General features: G+C 58.0%; 1 protein-coding gene across 3 annotated transcripts in view; it reads left to right on the top strand.

Annotated features, from left to right (window-relative positions):
• The window catches only part of ARHGAP26 (Rho GTPase activating protein 26), a 103,155-nt gene that overhangs the window by 10,083 nt on the left and 74,596 nt on the right, over nucleotides 1-18,476 (top strand). For all 3 annotated transcript variants that reach the window (XM_054287716.1, XM_054287715.1, XM_054287717.1), the window contains exons 2-10: nucleotides 7,048-7,143; nucleotides 8,031-8,092; nucleotides 8,415-8,486; nucleotides 9,597-9,698; nucleotides 11,669-11,779; nucleotides 12,000-12,104; nucleotides 12,692-12,821; nucleotides 13,127-13,227; nucleotides 15,584-15,678. In XM_054287716.1, coding sequence (XP_054143691.1) covers nucleotides 7,048-7,143; nucleotides 8,031-8,092; nucleotides 8,415-8,486; nucleotides 9,597-9,698; nucleotides 11,669-11,779; nucleotides 12,000-12,104; nucleotides 12,692-12,821; nucleotides 13,127-13,227; nucleotides 15,584-15,678 — 874 coding nt within the window. The remainder of the gene's footprint in view (nucleotides 1-7,047; nucleotides 7,144-8,030; nucleotides 8,093-8,414; nucleotides 8,487-9,596; nucleotides 9,699-11,668; nucleotides 11,780-11,999; nucleotides 12,105-12,691; nucleotides 12,822-13,126; nucleotides 13,228-15,583; nucleotides 15,679-18,476) is intronic.

The following is an 18,476-nucleotide window of genomic DNA, read 5'->3' as shown; positions in this document are numbered from 1 at the left end:
TAATTAGATGTAATAACTCACTAATCCAGAAGCAGGGCCAGTGCCTGAGGCAATCTGCTCTGGTGTGGCAGGGGCTGTGCCTCAGCCCCCCCTGCCAGACCCCCTTCTGCTCCACTAATGGGCATTGCCTGGGTCAGGAGCAAATTTCTTCTGGATTAGTGTCCTCTAAATCGATTAGCTGTCTCGGGCAGGGCGTTCTGTCCTAATGAAATGTGATTCCAGGCTCCAGTCGATGAAATATTGTGGTGACAAGGGTAAAGTCATCTGCAGCCTTCCTGTGGGTCGTGCCAGGCTTTGGAGGGGAATCACAGAGATACACCATGACTGAGGATGGAAATGACCTCCAGGATTATCAAGTCCAGCCTGTGAGCCATCAGTGTCTTGTCAAGCAGCACAGGGTGCCACAGCCAGTCCTTCCTTGGGCACCTCCAGCCATGGGGGCTCCACCACCTCCCTGGGCAGCCCCTTGCCATGACTGACCATTCTCTCCAGGAGGAAATTTCTCCTGATGCCAACCTGAACCTCTCCTGGTGCTTGGAGGAGAAGCTGCAATTACTGGAGCAGTGCTGTGCTGGTAGGGACTGACCTGCACTCCCAGTGAGGGAACCGGGGGCCGTGGGGAGCTGTGAGTAAAACACGAACACCTTTACTCACAGATGTAAGGCTGGAGGCGTTTACATGACCTGCCTGGGGCGGTGGGGCAGTGTGCAGGTGGAGGGAAATGGGGTATTCAGAATCCTGGTTTTGGGAGCAGCAGTCGGGGATTGGGGTTTGGAGGTCAGCACTCGGTGCAGTGGCACAGCTGTGCTCAGCAGCTCTGACATCTCTCTCTGAGCCAGCACTGCGCCCAAATCCCTGGCCTGGCTGGGACACAGGGATGGATTTTCACTGCAGCTTCCTCACATTGTGTGCTGGTGCAGCCGGCTGCCCGTGGAAATGCCAGCCAGGGTGGGAATTTTCCATTTCATTACCACGTCCATGATGTTTTCCAGGCACTTAGGCTGTTGCCTGTGTTTGCTGTTTGGATGCATCCCTGCTCTGGCTTGGAGTGGTGCATATTGACACTTGATTTTGTTCAGAGCCTGCTCCCACCTGAGCTGCTGTGGCTCTGGTGCCTGGCTCCCTGCTGCCAGGCTGTGCTGCAGGTTGGGACAGGCCGGGGGTTCTGCCATCAAACAACACCAGGATGTGAGCAAAAATCAGCACAGGGAGAAGTGCCAGACACGGGAGCTGGGCGGGGAAGAGCAGAAATCCCGTTTTGTTTCGTTTTGTTTTGCTGCTGAGCGCACGAAACGCTCCGTGCCCAGCTCAGAGCTGGGGATGGCGCCCGGGGGATGCTGCCCCGTGCTGGGGGGGCTGAGCCCCTGCAGGAGCTGCAGGCAGTGACGCTCTGGGGCTGTGGGAGCGCTGGGATGTGCCATGTTCGTGCAGAGCACCAGGAAACCCCCTGGGCAGGGCTCTGCTCAGTGCTGGCGGCTCTGCTGATCCGTGTGCTGGTGGTGGTCAGCCTGGGGGCTGCCTGCCAGGGTGGAGGTACCTGGCTTTGGGCTCCTGATCTTCCAGGGCCATCCTGGGCTATGGAGGGGCCGCCAGGGCTGCCAGGAGGGCTCTGGCGTGCCCGTGTTTCTCTGAGCCCCTCCTGGGAGTGAGGAGGAGTTCAAAAAAAGACTGGATGTGGCACTTGTTGCCATGATCTAGTTGAATAGTTAGAACATGGGTTGGACTTGATGATCTTATAGGTCTCTTCCAGCCTTGAATTTCTGTGATTCTGTGTGACTCCTTGGGCTGTGCCTCCTGCAGCTGCAGACATCTGTCTGCTCAGGCTCTCCAGGAATGGGAAGCCTTTCCAGGGTCCTTTACATCGTTCCTGGGTTTTGTTTGCTGCGTGTCCTGGCTGCAGGCAGGGCAGGCTGTGCTGCCTGGCACCTGTGGTGCACACCCCAGAGCTCCTGGGCACTGCAGCTGCCATTGCTGCCCTTCACGCCACCTGGCATCTGCACCTCTGTCCAGTCCCCACAGTGGTGTCTGAGTCAGGAGCTGCTGCAGCTCGTTAAAATAACCTGATTAATGCAGAGCAGGGGCAGACTGTGCTGGCCCTGCTGCAGGATGGCACACTGGGCACACTGGGCTGGCCCTGCTGCTCCTTCTGCCTTCATTTCCCTTGGGTCTCCAGTGCCTTCCATCAGGAATCTTGGGAAGCTTTGCAGAAGCGTCCTGGCCTGGCAAAGCTGCCAAACAAGTGTGAGCATTATTGATTTGGGGGTGCCCGGGGTGCTGGGCTGGCGGGCAGCAGGGATAATTTTAGCTGTGCAGCCAGGCAGCCCTCCCAAGGCACAGCTTTGTTTTTCAGGACGTGCAGAACCTTTATCTGTTAAAACCCTGTGAATCTCCCCGTGTCCTGAGCGTGTTGCTGAGCTCTGGTGTGCTGCTGGGGCCTGTCAATGGTGCCATTCAGCACACACAGGGCTCTGTGTCCCCGTGCCCAGCGCTGCCATACGGGGCCAGCTGAGCCTGGGCTCCGGGCAGACGGGGATGCTGGGCTGGCAGCAGTGCCCAGGGGAATGGCAGCAGTGCCCTGGGCAGGCAGCAGTGCCCAGCGCTGCCCTGGGCTGGCAGCAGTGCCCAGGGGAATGGCAGCAGTGCCCAGCGCTGCCCTGGGCTGGCAGCAGTGCCCAGGGGAATGGCAGCAGTGCCCAGCACTCCCCTGGCTGCAGGGCCAGAGCTGGGCATCTCCTGGACCTGCCCTCCTGGGGCATCCTGGACAGAGCTTCAGGTTTTAGCCCATCTGAGCGATTTTGGGTTGTCTGCTCAAGGTGTGCTGTGTAGGAATGTGTGCTGGTGAACTCGGTGAAAATGAAGTGCTGGGGCTTGGCCTTCCTGGGTGTGAGGCTGTGTGTGTGTGGGAAAAGGCACCAAAATGGGCTCTGGGGGCTGTGGGACCACTGAGTGATGCTCTCCCTGCCTTGGGGGCTCTGCCTTTGGTGGCTGTGCCCACGGCCCTGCTCCTTGGGGTCACCCTGCTGTCCCTTGCACCCCCTAACCTCCATCTGTGCCAAGCTGTGCCTCTCCACGGGCTGTTGTGCAGAACACGATGGCAGAAGCTGTGCTGGAGGTGGGGTGGGCTCTGCCCATCTGGTTTTATGTGTTTGCTCATGATGATTCAGAGGGGGTACCTGCCAGCAGCTGCCAGCCCATCCTCAATCACTGATTAACTCCAACCACCTGGTGGAGAAGTTGTTAAATGAACAGATCCGTGCTAATTCTGCACGGAGGTGACTCTGGGGCTGGGCCAGGCTGCTGTCTCACGGCAGCAGGGCTTTGCTGACCTTGCTGGGAAGCTCAGAGAGGGAATTTAAGCCTTCTGCAGCAAGTGAAGCGTTTGTGATGCTGCCCTGACGCTGGGGCTGGGGCTGGCTGGGTGGAACTGCAAACTGGCGGCTGCAAACGCTGCTCTCAGGCACCAGGCTCTCGTTGCACCAGGCTCTCGTTGCACCAGGCTCTCGTTGCTGGATTCCTGCAGGAACCACAGGCCCAGGCTGGGTGGGTGTCCCGTGCTGAGGGCTCGGAGCATCCCTGGCCAGGCCCAGCTGGCCTTTCCCAGCTCTGACCCTGCCCAGAGCCCCTCCCTGGGCATCCCTGGGCTGCAGCAGGGCAGTGTGAGCCCAGAGGGGTGCTGTGCTGAGCCCTGGCTGGCTGTGGGCACAGACACCATGCTGCTGCTTGGTGAGCAGCCTCAGAGGCAGGCTGTAATGCGGTGCTGATTACAGCGGCTGCTCCCTGGATTACCCATCCTGGCTGGCCCCTGGGAGCTGGGAGGTGCTGCGTCTGCTCCCTGCAGCCAAAGGAGGGCTGGGAGCGCTCATCCCCCAGCTGTGCCCTGCTTTTGGGGCACAGGGGCTGCTGCTGGGGCTGGCGTTGTCCTCCTGTCCCTCCCTGGGGCTGGCAGGGACAGACAGACAGCCCGAGCTGCTGTTCTGCTGCTCTTTGCTGTGGGGGAAGGAAGGGGCAGGAGTCTCAGTTCCTGTTGTCCACTTGAGCAGTAAATACAGGCTATTAAGCAGTTTTCTTTGCAGGAAGTGTAGAAATCCTGCTCCGTGTGAGCCCAGAGCCCCAGCAGCATCCTCTGCTCCCCCTCTGTGGCACGTTAACCCTTCATGGCCAGAGTCAGCAGCAGGCTTGTCTCTAACCTGAGCCACCCCTCCGGCTGCTGCTGCTGGCCCTGTCCCGAGGCAGAGCTTTGTGCTGTTTGCAGCTTGTGCACGGAGTGGCTGCAGAGCCCCCATCCCCAGGGTCGCTGTGCCCTGGCTGCCCTGAGCTTCCCAACACGGCACCAGGCAGGGGGGACGTTTGTCTCCCTGGCATCTCAGTTTGACGGGTTCTGGTTCCCGCCTGTTGTTTTGGGGTGCTGGCTGCAGACCTGGCTCAGTGGGGTCACCCCAGGGTGCTGCCCTCGTGGAGGAGGGGTGGGAAACCAGGACACAATCCTTCTACAAATGGCCTTTTTCGGTAGTTCCAAATTCCTTCGGAAGAGGCTTTTCATGTCAGAAGCAACCACTTCAGTTTAACTTCTGTGGTAACAGCAGCCACTTCCCAGAAAGTCTGAGCTGAGGAGGAGGAGGAGGGACACAGCAGCACGAGGGGCTCCCTTGCTGCTGATCCTTGCAGGATTCCTGGGCTGGAGAATTCCCTTCAGGCAGGTTTGGGGAGCCCTGGAGCTGCAGTGTGTGCCTGGGATGGAATTGAGCCAGCAATTCCCTACAGAGGGAGGGGGACAGCGGGGTGAGCCTGGGCTGGGTGTGGGGGAGCAGGGACAGCCACAGGGGTTATCTGGGTATCTGAGCCTGCTTCCAGGACAGGCTGCTGCCCTCGGACCTGCTGGGAGCTGCCCCTGCTCCTGCTGTCCCTGGGGTGGCTGTGCAGGGTGCAGTGGAAGGGGAGGATGCATCACTTTTAACAGGGCATTTATTTCAGATCGCTGCTTGCTGGAGCTGTGCCGGTGGGCCTGTGTGTGCCAGTTTTCTGTCAAGGGCACTTTCCTGAGGGGATTGTCCCATCCTCACCAGCCCAGGTGGGAAAGGGGAGCCATGGAGGTGATGATGATGAGGATGGTGATGATGATGATGATGATGAGACCTGCAGCCTGAGCTGGTTGTTGCTCAGGCAGAAGGGTTTTTCAGGCTTTTTGTGGTGGCTTTCCCTGATGCTGTGGTTGGCTGATCAAGCCAGCAGAGAACTTGGGAGGAACACTTGCCAGCTCCTGGTGTGACTCATGTGCAGGGTCTGGGTGTTCTGCTCGTGCCTCAGAGGAAGCAGCAGATTCTGTTGAGCCTTTGCAGGATTTTGGGGTTGCTTGTTCACACCCCTGGAGAAGAAAAACCCAGAGGATTGTCAGGGGGGTGCCCTGCTCTCCCTGTGCCTTCCTGCTTCCCCTGCAGGGCTGCTGTCCCAAAATGCAGCTGAGGGGTTCCTGAAGAGGGGGTGCTGGGCATGGGTGGCCTGACAGTGGCCTGGGGAGGACAATGGGGCCCCACAGGGTGGGCATGGGTGCCCCTCTCTCCTTTTCCGGCTGATCCTGCTGCTAATTTTATCCTTTATCACTGTCACTGCAGGAGTTATCTCCCTCTCCCCTGCCTATTTATAAGCACCATTGCTGTCAGTGCTGCTGGCTCCAGGGGCTTCCTGGCTTTGCTCTGGCTCCTGCCTGGTCCCAGAGCCCTGACCTGCTCCTCACTCTCAGGTGGAGCAGAGGGTGGCCCTGGAGAAGGTGGCCCTGGAGAGAGTGACCTGGAGAGGTGGCCCTGGAGAAGTGACCCTGTCCCAGGCTGGGGAGCTCAGGTGTCCATCCATCCCCTAGGTGTCCATCCTTCCCTGTGCTGCAGGAACCTCTCCAGCTCTGGGGTCCTGCCCAGGGCTGTCCCAGTGCCCTTTGCTCATCCCTGTGCTGAGCTGGAACAAACCCTCCCACCCTCCCGAGTCCCTCTTCTCAATCCTGCCCAGCAGCACTGGGGAAGTTTCCCCAAAACACGTGTCCTGTTTCTGTGGGTGCCAGTGGAGGCTGCTGGCAGCTCCAGGCACAGGAAGGGTGTAAAAGCTGTAAATCCGTGCTCGTTCCATCCTCCAGGGAGCAAAGTGCAAATCCTGCTGTGTGTGAGCCCTCTCCTCCTGAAGCCCCCTCTGTACTTTTCCACTGGGAGGGCTCCCAGGATTTCCCTGTCCCTGCCTGCCTTGGCTGGGTGATTTCCTGCTGCCTTAGGAAGCACTCGTGTGGAGGCAGCTGGGACTGAACCGGGCAGGATTAACCCCAGGCTGTCAGCAGCAATACTGGGAAAACAGCTTTGATGCTTGGAGAAAGTTGCCAGCTCCCTTATCCCATGGGGAAAGCAAAACACTGGGACTCTGCTGTGGTTATCTCTTGGCTGCGGTGCCTGACAGGAGGAAATGGCCTTTGCGTGCACACGCATTTTCCACCGGTGCTGGGAAAGGGAAAAACCCTGGAGTTTTGGGCTTTGGGTGAAGAAATGCACTGGGGAGGGAGCACTGTGAGCTCCTCACACGGGCAGGGCTGCAGCCACACGGTGCCTTCGGTGGCCCCAGGACTGTCTGTGTGTGCCAGGTTAACAGGGCTGGCCTGAAAAGCCAATCCTGGATGCACTCAGGTCACTGTGAGTAAGAACTTAATAGGATGCAGATCTCAGAGGGAATCTGCAGAACCAAAGCTCTGTGCTGCTGCCTTCCCTCACCCAGGGGCATGGCAGAGGGGCCATCTCCTGGGGGCAGTGTCACTGTGTGTCACTGCTGCCCCGTGGCTCTGGGTCAGAGCTCTGGCGTGGCTCTTTGGCTATTCTGAAGTGCCATCTCCTGTGGGGTATTTGGGGGTGCTGAAGGGACCCCACAGAGCATCCCTGGGGTGGGTGCAGCAGGGCAGCGCTCTGGGGCTTCCCTGGGGCGGGGGTCCCTCTGTGGGTGTTTCCTGGGTGGGATCATGCCTGCGTCCTGCTGCTGGGGCCCTTTCCCGTTGGTGATGTCCCTGTGTCCCTGCTCCCACAGACCTGTCGGCCGCCAAGCGCAAGTTCGCCGATTCCCTCAACGAGTTCAAGTTCCGCTGCATTGGTGACGCTGAGACCGACGATGAGATCTGCATAGGTGAGTCCTGCTGCTCTGCATAGGTGAGTCCTGCTGCTCCTGGAGCCAGCCCCGAGCAGGGCACCGAGGGAATCACACCAGGACACCCAGGGAATTGTCTGGGTGCCCTCTGGAAATGCCTTATTCCTCCTGGGTCAGCACAGCACAGCCTCCCCCAGGGAATCACCTGTTGCCTCTTGGCCTAAATCTGTCCCTGCCAGATGGGAAAGGGAGAAGATTGCCTGTGTCTGAAACCACCTCAGTTAGCTGGATGCTTTGCACTGGAGAGGAGCATCTGGAGGTGGTTGTGGCTGGGTACACTGCGAGGGGCTGCGCTCTGAGGCAGAGGAGCAGCAGAGTCACACGGAGGGGAATCAGCAGTGCTGAGCCTGGCAAGGCTCCCTGAGCTAAGCCTGGCTCTGCCTGAGCTTCTCCTGGCACAGGGCAGTGGCTTCAGCCTCTTCCCTCTCTGCTCCTGCCCCAGCTGAACTTTCAGAGCTTATTGTGCACATCGTCTGGAGCCAGGAGAGCAAAGAAGCTTTAGCCCTGATTTAACTTTGCTTGTTTATTGGTGCCCAGTCTCTCAGCAGAAATAGCTCCTCATCCAGGTCTCCCTGGTGCTGGGGAACTGCCCCTGGTGTGCTGGGCATGGCTGGAGGCCAGTGCTGTGCTGTGGGGCTGGTTGGTGACTTGGGCAGGGCAGGTTTGAGCTGGGATGTTGCTGGAGGAGGAAGCCTGGTCCTGGGGATGCTCTGCTGCCTGCTGTGGGCAGCAGGAGCCTTTCTAGGGAGAGAGCAAGGATAATAAAAACCCCAACCTCCCCACCCAAAACACAGACAGAAAAAACCCCTCTGTGCAGTTCCTTTCTTTGAGAACTGAGTGTGAAATGCTGCCTGTGTCCCTTCCAGCCAAGTCCCTGCAGGAGTTTGCCACGGTGCTGCGGAACCTGGAGGACGAGCGGATGCGCATGGTACGGCCCAGCTGGCCTGGGGGCAGGGCTGGTGGCACCTGGGGCACCGTGGTGACAGTGACTGCTGCCCCTGTGCTCCCTCCCTCACTGGTGTGGAGCTGCAGGGGAGGGCAGAGAGAGGAGAGGGTGGTTTGGTGGGGAAACACTTGGAAAGCATCAGGAATGGGGTCTTGCTGTGGGAGAGCAGCCTGCACTGGTGCTGGGGGGTCACAGGTGTGCAGAGACAGAGGGGTGAAGCCTGGGGGTGTCTGGGCTGTGGGAGGGTTCCCATGGAGCAGGCTGAGGAGCAGCAGAGCTGAGCTGTGCCTGTCTTTGCCCCCAGATCGAGAACGCCAGCGAGGTGCTGATCACGCCGCTGGAGAAGTTCCGCAAGGAGCAGATCGGGGCTGCCAAGGTAACCCAGGCACTGCCCCCGAGCTGGGCAGGAGCTGGCACTCTGCAGGGTGGGCTCGGGCATGGCAGGGGGCAGTGGCTGCTCTGGGATGGGCTCGGGGTGATCCGGCTCCTGGGAAGTGCCTCGGTGTTCCGAGTTCACCCACAGCCAAATAACTGCCCAGCCAAAGTGAACTTGTTTCCTTACTCCAAGGAGAGTTAGGATTGTTTGGAGGGGCTCACACTCTCCTGAGTCCCCCAGGCTGCCCTCCCCAGCCCGAGGATGGCTGGGGGCTGCAGGGGAACTCGGGCGCTGCTGGCAGGACGGGGAAGCGCCGCTGTGGCTGAGGGCAGCCATGAGACAGCCTGGCCCCCCCTTCCTTTCCTGCCTTTGTTCTGAAATGAAAACCACTGTCTCTGGCTCCCCTGTTGTTATAACAACCTGCTGCTGCCTGCAAGCAGCTCGTGCCAGCTCCCAGGGCTGCGTTTGCATGGCAGCAGTGCCCAGTGCAGCTGGAAACAAGCACAGAAACCCAGAGAGGGTCCTGCAGAGCACACCTGCTTACCTGCAAACACAGAGGAGTCCTGCAGCACACACCTGCTTATAAACACAGAGAGGGATCCTGCAGCACACACCTGCTGCCATGGATTGGGCTCTGGCATTGGGCCGGCCAGGCTGGGACAGGGCTGCAAAGGGAAGTGAAGTTGGTGTCCTTAATGCTGCTGCCACAAAGAGCTGAGGTCTGTGTCATTGTCCCACGTCACACAGAGGAGAAGCTCTTGAAGGGGTGGCAGGGTGGGATGTGGAATTGTGACCAGGTTCTGCTTAGAAAGCACTTTCCTCGCTCTGTTGCTTTTGGAGCTGGATCTGGATGTTTTACCAAGCCCTGGGCCCCAGGAGCAGAGGAGGGGTTCCCTCAAGCCTTGGGGTTTGGCAGCACAAGCTGCTTTCCTGTAGCTGCTGATGCTGGCAGATAACAGCAGCCTCACCTGCTTCCAGCTGCTGCGCCCAGGTCCTGTCTCATGGTAGCTCCCACCTGGCACTGTCACCCTGCCCAGTGCCACAGGGATGCTGTCACAGCTGCTCTGGGACCCTCGTGTTCAGTGTCACACTTCCTGTCCTGTTCTGTAGGATGCCAAAAAGAAATACGACAAGGAGACTGAGAAATACTGTGGTGTCCTAGAAAAGCACTTGAACTTGTCTTCCAAGAAGAAGGAATCCCAGCTTCAGGAGGTGAGGGTGACCTCTGAGTTTCCGTGTCTGGCTGTGACTGTGGAGAGCTTTTTGAATGCCTCACACTGTTTATAACAATGGTTCTCCTGGCTGTAAACTCATTTTTTCCCTCATTCTGGCTGCGGGTGCTGGGTTTTCCCCTTTTCCTGTAATGAAAGGATATGGAGTTTTCTTGGTGAGTAAATCAGAGAGATCCCAAAATGGATAGCAATCAAAAAGGAGAGAGGGTTTATAATTAAAGAGTGTAACAGAAAGGAACTGGTTCTGCTGCAGGCTTCCCAGTGCCAGCACAAATCATGGATGTCTGGTCTCCTTCTCTGCAAGTGGCTGCTCTGCTCTGTGCTCCAGGGGAGGAGGGAGCAGGCTTAGTGCCTTAAACCCTTTAGGAGCCCTCAGTGGTTCAGGACGTGGTTAGCTGTGGTGACAAGTGCTCCCACTGGATGAGTATGCTGAGTTTTCAACCACTCCTTTCAAGTCTGAATTCCTTGTGCTGGCCCAGGGTGGGTTGGTCCTGCAGGCTGTGTGTCCTTGCTCTTGGGCATGGTGCTGGTGTGCTGCCTGTCCCTTACTGGGGGCACTGGTGGGCTCCTGTACCCGGGTGGTGGGACCGTGCCCAGCAGAGCAGAAATACCTGGGGCACAGGTGATCATCCTCCAGGGCTGAGGAGGGCTCAGCGTCTGGGCAGGTGTGCCTGCAAGCCAGCCTTGTCCCTGGGGTTTGTAAATAACACCCACGTGTCCCAGGGAATGGTGGCCTTTAAATGAGCCCTGGTTTAGTTTGTGTTTGAGGTGCTGATATGGGGCAGGGAGCAGAAGGAATTCTGGCTGGGGAGGGAATGATCCTGAGATCCTTCTTGTGGCTGTCCGAGGTGTGATCTGTGCCATGGACAGGGCAAGGCCCTGGGGGCTGCCTGGAGGTGCCAGATGGGGTGCAGGTGGGGATTCAGTTGGGGATTCAGTTGGGGATGTGTGCGGGGTGCAGCATGGGATTCTGTGCAGGATTCTGTTCAGGATGTGTGCGGGATGTAACTGAAGATTCAGTTTGGGATTCTGTTGGGATGTGTGTGGGATGCAGTGCGGGATTCAGTTTGGGATTCGGTTTGGTATTCAGTTCAAGATGTGTTTGGGATTCTGTTTGGGATTCTGTTTGGGATTCAGTTTGGGATTCAGCACAGGATGTGTGCAGGATCAGTGCGGGATTCAGCTCGGGATGTAGGGGATCAGCGCAGGATTCAGTTTGGGATTTAGTTTGGGATCTCTTTGGGATTCTGTTCGGGATTCAGCTGGGGCTGTGTGCGGGGTCAGTGCGGGATGCCCGGCCCGTGCCGGTGCGCTGGAGCAGCGCTGCCTGCTGGTGCCATCTGGTGGCACCTCCCAGCCGGGCCTGGCTGGGGCCGCTGCCGGGCAGGCAGGAGGAGCCCGCTGGAAGCAGCTCCAGCTCAGGGGCCGCTCCTGTTCCCCCGTGCCCGGGAAGTGTCCGTGGTTTGTGTGGCTCAGACCCCCCCAGGGAGGGGTTACCTTAGAAAGAGGATTCGGTGTGGAGCTGTGAACTGTGGATGTGGCATCCCTGGCGAGGGGGCTGCTACATCCAGAAAAGGGAGAGTTGTCTTTTCTTACCAAGTTCACAGATTTCCAGAAAAGGGAGAGTTGCCTTTTCTTACCAAGTTCACAGATTTCCAGAAAAGGGAGAGTTGCCTTTTCTTACCAAGTTCACAGCGATTTCCATTTTTCTCACCTCTACTGCATGTTTTGTACCCAGCTGTTGGGGAGGTGAGAACGTGAGTCACACACCCGTTTTCCTCAGCTGAAGGCAGAGCTTGCTCGTGTGGATGAGGTTTATGTGTGTTCCTGTGCCATCTGTCCGGCTGGGCCTGGGGCTGGAGCTGGGTTTGCTGTGCCTGGGGGTGCTCCCATCGGGGCCAGCTGCGCTCTGGTGGTTCCTGAGCTCTGTTTCCTCTGCACCCCCTGCAGGCAGACAGCCAGGTGGACCTGGTTCGGCAGCACTTCTACGAGGTGTCCCTGGAATATGTCTTCAAGGTGCAGGAGGTCCAGGAGAGGAAGATGTTTGAGTTTGTGGAACCTGTAAGTGAGCTCTGAGTCCGGCTCAGCCTGCACAAAGCTGGGGTGCTGTGGTGAAACGGGGTCATGGGGAGCCCTCACCCCACAGCCCCTCTCACAGAGAGCCCACCAGGGAGCCCCTCCATCCCAGGGGGCTGCAGGGCCCCCTCCCCTCAGCACTGGTGCCTCTGGGTGCAGCCCTGGGTCTGCACTGACCATCTCCATTTGCTTTTCCCCAATGCAGCTGCTGGCCTTTCTGCAGGGGCTCTTCACGTTCTACCACCACGGCTACGAGCTTGCAAAGGACTTCAGTGACTTCAAGACAGAGCTGACAATCAGCATCCAGAATGTGAGTGTGCCCGGGGTGTCCCTGTGCCCAGGCTGTTCCTGTGCCCGTTGCTGTCAGTGTCTCCAGAGCCACCTCGCCTTCTGGTGTATTTTAATCACAGAATCCCAGACTGGTTTGAGTTGGAAGGGACCTTAAAGCCAATCTCATTCCACCTCTGCCATGGCAGGGACACCTTCCCCTGTCCCAGGTGCTCCCAGCCCTGTCCAGCCTGGCCTTGGGCACTGCCAGGGATCCAGGGGCAGCCACAGCTGCTCTGGGCACCTGTGCCAGGGCCTGACACCCTGCCAGAGAAGAATTTTTTCTTAATATCCAATCCAAATCTCTCTGAGTTTAAATCCATTTCCCTTGTCCTATATTGACCCATGTCAAAAATCACTCTCCCTCTTTTTGTAAGCCCCCTTATAGTTCTGGCAGGCCTTGCCAATTGTTGTAATATTTTTGCTTTAGCTTGAATCCAGGCCCAGGAAGCAAACCTGCCCTGTGGCTGCCCCTGGGCTCCCCACAGGGCTGTAGGGCCCCACCCCATGTCCTGCAGAGCCAGGCTCGGGTCCCTGCACTGGAGAACACATTCCTGCTTTAATTTGCAGACAAGAAACCGCTTTGAAGGAACAAGGTCAGAGGTTGAAGCTTTGATGAAGAAGATGAAGGAGAATCCCCACGAGCACAAAAACATCAGCCCCTACACCATGGAGGGCTATCTCTACGTGCAGGAGAAGCGTAGGTGCAGGGCTGGGGGCCTGGGGCTGCAGCCTGGGCAGGGGGACAGGGGCACAAAGGCTGATCCAGCAGGCACAGAGCCCTGGGAGTGGGGATGGGGCAGCCAGGGAGAATCCTGCCAGCATTCTGTTAGGTACAGGAAATGGCACGTGAAATGATGGTCAGACACAGCAGGGTCTGATGGGGGGCACTGGAACTGCTCTGGGCATGGAGCCTGGCACGTGAAATGATGGTCAGACACAGCAGGGTCTGATGGGGGGCACTGGAACTGCTCTGGCCATGAACCCCCTGTGCTTGCTCTGCAGGTCACTTTGGGACTTCCTGGGTGAAGCATTACTGCACCTACCAGAGGGAATCCAAGCGCATCACCATGGTGCCCTTTGACCAGAAATCAGGAGGGAAAGGGGTGAGTGAGGGCTGGGACAGGAGGGAAAGGGGTGAGTGGGTGCTGGCTGGGAGCAGGGCCGTGTCCCAGTGCTCCAGGGCCGTGTCCCAGCTCCCAGGGCTGTGTCCCAGTGCTCCCAGAGCCGTGTCCCAGCTCCCAGGGCCGTGTCCCAGTGCTCCAGGGCCGTGTCCCAGTGCTCCAGGGCCGTGTCCCAGTGCTCCCAGGGCCGTGTCCCAGTGCTCCCAGGGCCGTGTCCCAGTGCTCCAGGGCTGTGTCCCAGTGCTCCAGGGCCGTGTCCCAGTGCTCCCAGGGCCGTGTCCCAGTGCTCCAGGGCCGTGTCCCAGTGCTCCCAGGGCTGTGTCCCAGCTCCCAGGGCCGTGTCCCAGTGCTCCAGGGCCGTGTCCCAGTGCTCCAGGGCCGTGTCCCAGTGCTCCCAGGGCTGTGTCCCAGTGCTCCCAGGGCCGTGTCCCAGTGCTCCCAGGGCCGTGTCCCAGTGCTCCCAGGGCCGTGTCCCAGTGTTCCCAGAGCCGTGTCCCAGTGCTTCAGGGCCGTGTCCCAGTGCTCCCAGGGCCGTGTCCCAGTGCTCCCAGAGCCGTGTCCCAGTGCTCCCAGGGCTGTGTCCCAGTGCTCCCAGGGCCGTGTCCCAGTGCTCCCAGGGCCGTGTCCCAGTGCTCCAGGGCCGTGTCCCAGTGCTCCCAGGGCCGTGTCCCAGCTCCCAGGGCCGTGTCCCAGCTCCCAGGGCCGTGTCCCAGTGCTCCCAGGGCCGTGTCCCAGCTCCCAGGGCTGTGTCCCAGTGCTTCAGGGCCGTGTCCCAGCTCCAGAGCTGTGTCCCAGTGCTCCAGGGCTGTGTCCCAGTGCTCCCAGGGCTGTGTCCCAGTGCTCCAGGGCTGTGTCCCAGTGCTCCAGGGCTGTGTCCCAGTGCTCCCAGGGCTGTGTCCCAGCTCCCAGGGTGTATCCAGGCCTGGCTTTTCTGCTCTGTACAGCAGGAACAATAGGCCCCTGCACAGAGTTCCCAGCTGGGACAGTTTGCAAGCACAATCCCCTTGCTGGGGAGAGCCTGGGGCAGCTGGACAGGCTCCCACACAGCTTCCTGCTGGCACAGGGAGCCAGCTGTGGGCAGGGAAGCTTCTAAAATTAATTTCCTCTTGCCTTGGAGCATCTTCATTATAGCTGAGCATTAACATATCCCAGCCCTGTAATCATCAGTGCCTGTGTACTGTGTTTTGTCTGCTCCCTTCTCATTGCAGGGCTCTCCCAGCACCCAGGGCTGTGCAGGGCCAGGCTGGAGCCCTGTCCAGGGCTGTGCTTCACCTGTGGCTGGCACCACCCTGCCATGAAATGGTGCCCGTGCTGGGCTCCAGGGTCTGTCAGTGGTGACCACCATGCACATCTGGGCATGGAGCAGCCCTGGGGCTTGGGGCTGGGGATTCTGTGGGATGGGCAGGACTGGGTGCCAGGGAGGGTTTGGGTGCCAGGAGATGAATGGTGGTGGCTCTGGGGAGGAGTTCATGGATAGGAACCAGGGAGTCACCCTCCCTGGGGGGATTTAGTGGATGTGTGGTTGTGGCACGTGAGGACATGGATCAGTGGTGGGCTTGGCTGTTCTGGGCAGCTTTCACACTCTGTGATCTTTGAGGTCTTTTCCAATCTAAGTGATTCTAAATGTGTTTCCTGGAAAAATGGTGATGTCAGGGAACAGGGTGGTCAGCCAAGGTGTCATCGGGAGCAGCACAGGGAGCCCAGAAAAACGTCTGTCTCCAGGAACTCCTTCAGAATTCATTTTCTCTGAAGTCATGAGTGGAATTTCACAGTTGCAGGAGCAGTGTGTGTGCTGGCAGGGGCTGAGCAGGATTCCCTCCAGCAGAGGACAGCAGTGCTCACAGATCCTGAGCTCAGCCCTCTGGAAATCCAGTTCAGCTGGGATGCAGGGAGGCACTCTCAGGCTGGGAGAACGGTTTTGTCATTGCTTTGTTATACAATAAACATTTTAGGACGTGTTTGCTCCTGTTAGGAGTCCTCGTGTGCACAGTGCTGCCAAAAATGCAGCGTGGAGTGCAAACTGCCAGCAGGAGTGTATTCAGCAATGGAAAATAAAGCTGATTTTGCCCATGGTCCCGCAGTACCTGCCCCATGAAGAATGGCTGTGTGGTGCTTTATGCACAGATTGAATGGTGGGCATCCTGAAGGGAAGGCTCCTCATGAAAGGTTTTGGACTAAGGGTAAACAGACAAGTCCTCCTGTCAGAGATATAAATGGATGTTTTTAGCAGGGTGCTGTTGCCAGATCCCCCAGGTCTGAACCTGCTCATTGACAGCTGGGGACAGGCCTGTGGCTGCTGGTTGCTCTCAGCCTCAGCTGAGATTTTGTCTCTTCTCAGGGGGAAGATGAAGCTGTCACCCTGAAATCCTGCACCCGGCGGAAAACAGACACCATTGAGAAGAGGTTCTGCTTTGATGTGGAGGCTGTGGATCGGTGAGTGCTGCCAGGAACCTCCTGGGGCTGTGCTGGCCTGGGGAGGGAAGGGAAGGGCTGTGTTCCGGCTCCTTGTGCTGCTGCTCCTTGTGCCGCTGTTCCTGTGCTCCTGCTCCTGGCTGTGGGACAGTTCCTGTGCACTTCCTCTGCAGTTCCTCTCTGTCAGTCACACTCAGTGAGTGGAAAGCATTAATCCAAGGAGTCACACCTTTGCCAGCCAGGTGCTCTCCGTGTATTGAGGCAGTGCTTTGGTTTACAAGCCTCTCTGACTCAAGTCTCTCTGGCTTTGAGGGTGTTTTAGCACTTCTGCAGCCTCTGGCCACACAAGGTGAGGGTTGCCAGCCTGGAGAAGGCTCTGTGGCTGTGCTGGAGGGATGTGCTGCCTCTTCCAGCACTGGAACAGTGTCAGCTTTCCTGCTGGGCTGGCTGTTACTGGTTCATCATGGATGCTGATAATGGACTCTGGCTCGTGCCTCCTTCCATTCCTTTTTCCTGAAGAAGGAAAACACTTCAGACTTACCACACAGCAGCTGGACCAGAGGTGTGTGTGGGGTCAATCTCTGGCACCGGGAGTGGGAGCTGTACCATACCAGCTGGCATCATGCATGGCTTGCACACACAAACAGGGAAGCCAGGCTGCTGTTGCTGTTCCAAGAGGAATCAGTCGCTGCCTGGGTCTCCTCTCTGCGGGAGTTCCCTGCTCCACAGACACTCAGTGTGCTCTCCCAGTTGTGTGCCTGTCCAGCTCTCCTCCCATCTGCAGGAATTCCTGGAGGTCTCAGAAAAACCCAAGTTCATTGAAATCTGGGTGTTGGATAGTGCTGCAATGACCCCTGTCCAGCCCTGGGCAGCGTTTCAGTGCCAGCCCGTGGCAGGGAGGGCTGGGTGATGGAGCTCTGCCTGTGCTGGCTGAGGCTGGAGATAACCTGGGGCTGCCTCCCACTCTCTGGAGCTGTGCTTTTCTCCACAAAGCTCCAGTGTTTCTGCTGACACAGGACATTTTTTTTTTTGCTGTGCCCTGAGGATATTTTTTTATAATGTGAAAACCAAACTAAAAAGCGGGAGAAGGAGAGTGGAGCCTCAATAATTTTCTTTAGAGTGTTCAGAGGCAGCTGAAGCTTCCCTTGATGTCTGGAGCCTGCCAGGCATGGGATCAGGAGCTGCTCCAGAAATCTGCATGCTCCATGTAAATCATGGCAGTGGAGTAGCACAGGAAGGGAAAACCTGGGGAATTTCTCCTTTCATATGCACGTTCCTGCTGCAGGGATTTGCCTGAGGGAGCAGGAGAGCAGGACACACCTGAAGGAAAAAGCTGTTTTTTCCCCGATATACAGGCAGCTCTGCATTCTCTTGGTATCAGAATTTGTCATTAGATGTCTAAAATATTGGATAAACTTAAGAGGAAGAGGAAACAAGTTTTGCTGCGCTGTGCCCAGCCTGTCTCCCTGTCCCTGGGGCAGATCTGGGTCCTGCTGTCACTGCAGGCTGTGCTGAGATCGCCTCCATCCATCCACCCTGGCTGCTCCAGGCTTGGCTGTCCCACAGCTCCCAGGCAGCCTGGAGGTGGCAGCCTCGGCCTTGCTTCACACACTGAAACGCAGAAACTTTTGTCAGCCCTGCACTTCGGGAGCTCAGACAGCACAGGCTGAGGGCTGGAGCTCAGCAGGAACTCCCTAAATAGCACCAGCCAAGAGCTGTTCCTTCCTAGGTGGGAAAAAAAGTGTGTTTTTCTCCTGTAAAGATGATTCAGCACAACCAAGCTGAAAATCTGGAGCCTGGTCTGTTATTACAGCATGGCTTCCTTGTCTCAGCATCCCAGAATAGTTTCTGTTGGACCTTAAAACCCATCTCATCCCACCCCCTGCCATGGGCAGGGACACCTTGCACTCCAGCCCCATCCAGCCTGGCCTCGGCATTTACAAATGGCTTTCATGTTCAATGTGGCAAGTTAGGAGTATTGTACTGTGTTGTTACAGCAAAATTAACCCCAAATGGTGTTTTGGGTCTGCCTGAAACACACCCCCAGCGTGATGGACACTGTGTTTTACTGCTAATGCTCTTTTCTCATTAACTGAACTTGTTTGTAGTCTCTGCACATTAAATCAGGTTTGTAAACAAGGTGAGCAGGGATATCAGGCAGTGTCTTACCCCGAGGAGGAGGAGGAGGATCTCATTTGAGTGATGACAAAGGCTGTGTCATTTAGGATAATGTAGGTCATTGGTGTGGGCCAGAAGCAAACTGCTTTGAGTGCCAGCTGGCTTTTAGGGGAGCAGGAGCCCTTCAGATGCAGGGTTTGGTGTGTCAGGAGAGCAGTGAGCTCTGCAGGCACCCCCATTGCCCCGTGGGTGCACAGTGCAACTCCAGAGCCACGATCCCAGAGCCTCTGAGGTGGGAAAAGACCCCCAACACCCCTGAGTCCCAGCTGTGCCTGATGCCCACCCTGATGCCCAGCACAGAGCCCCCAGTGCCACCTCCAGCCCTTCCTTGGACACGCCAGGGATGGGGATCCAACCCTCCCTGGGCAGTTCCAGCGCCTGAGCCCCCTTCCCATGGGGAAATTCCTGCTGAAAGCAGAATTGGCCCAGGGGCTGGGTGGTTGGCCTGGGGCTGGGAGGGCTGCCAGGCACCTGCAGGCGCTGCCCTGAGCAGATGGTGATCCCAGGAGGGCTGCTGGCCTTGCTCTGAGGGTGCAGGGCTCTGGCAGTGCAGGAGCTGTCCCTGCTCCCCTGCCAGGTGAGCCCAGCCCTGCTGTGCTGTCCCTGTGCCCCTGCCGCTGTCACCTTTCACACACAGCTGG

This window comes from Melozone crissalis, unplaced genomic scaffold (genome assembly GCF_028551555.1).
Source record: "Melozone crissalis strain CALT ecotype California unplaced genomic scaffold, PUWL_Pcris_2 ptg000061l_1, whole genome shotgun sequence".
Lineage (NCBI taxonomy): Eukaryota > Metazoa > Chordata > Aves > Passeriformes > Passerellidae > Melozone > Melozone crissalis.
Note: the sequence above shows the minus strand (reverse complement) of the source record. Positions and strands in the feature narration are given on the sequence as shown.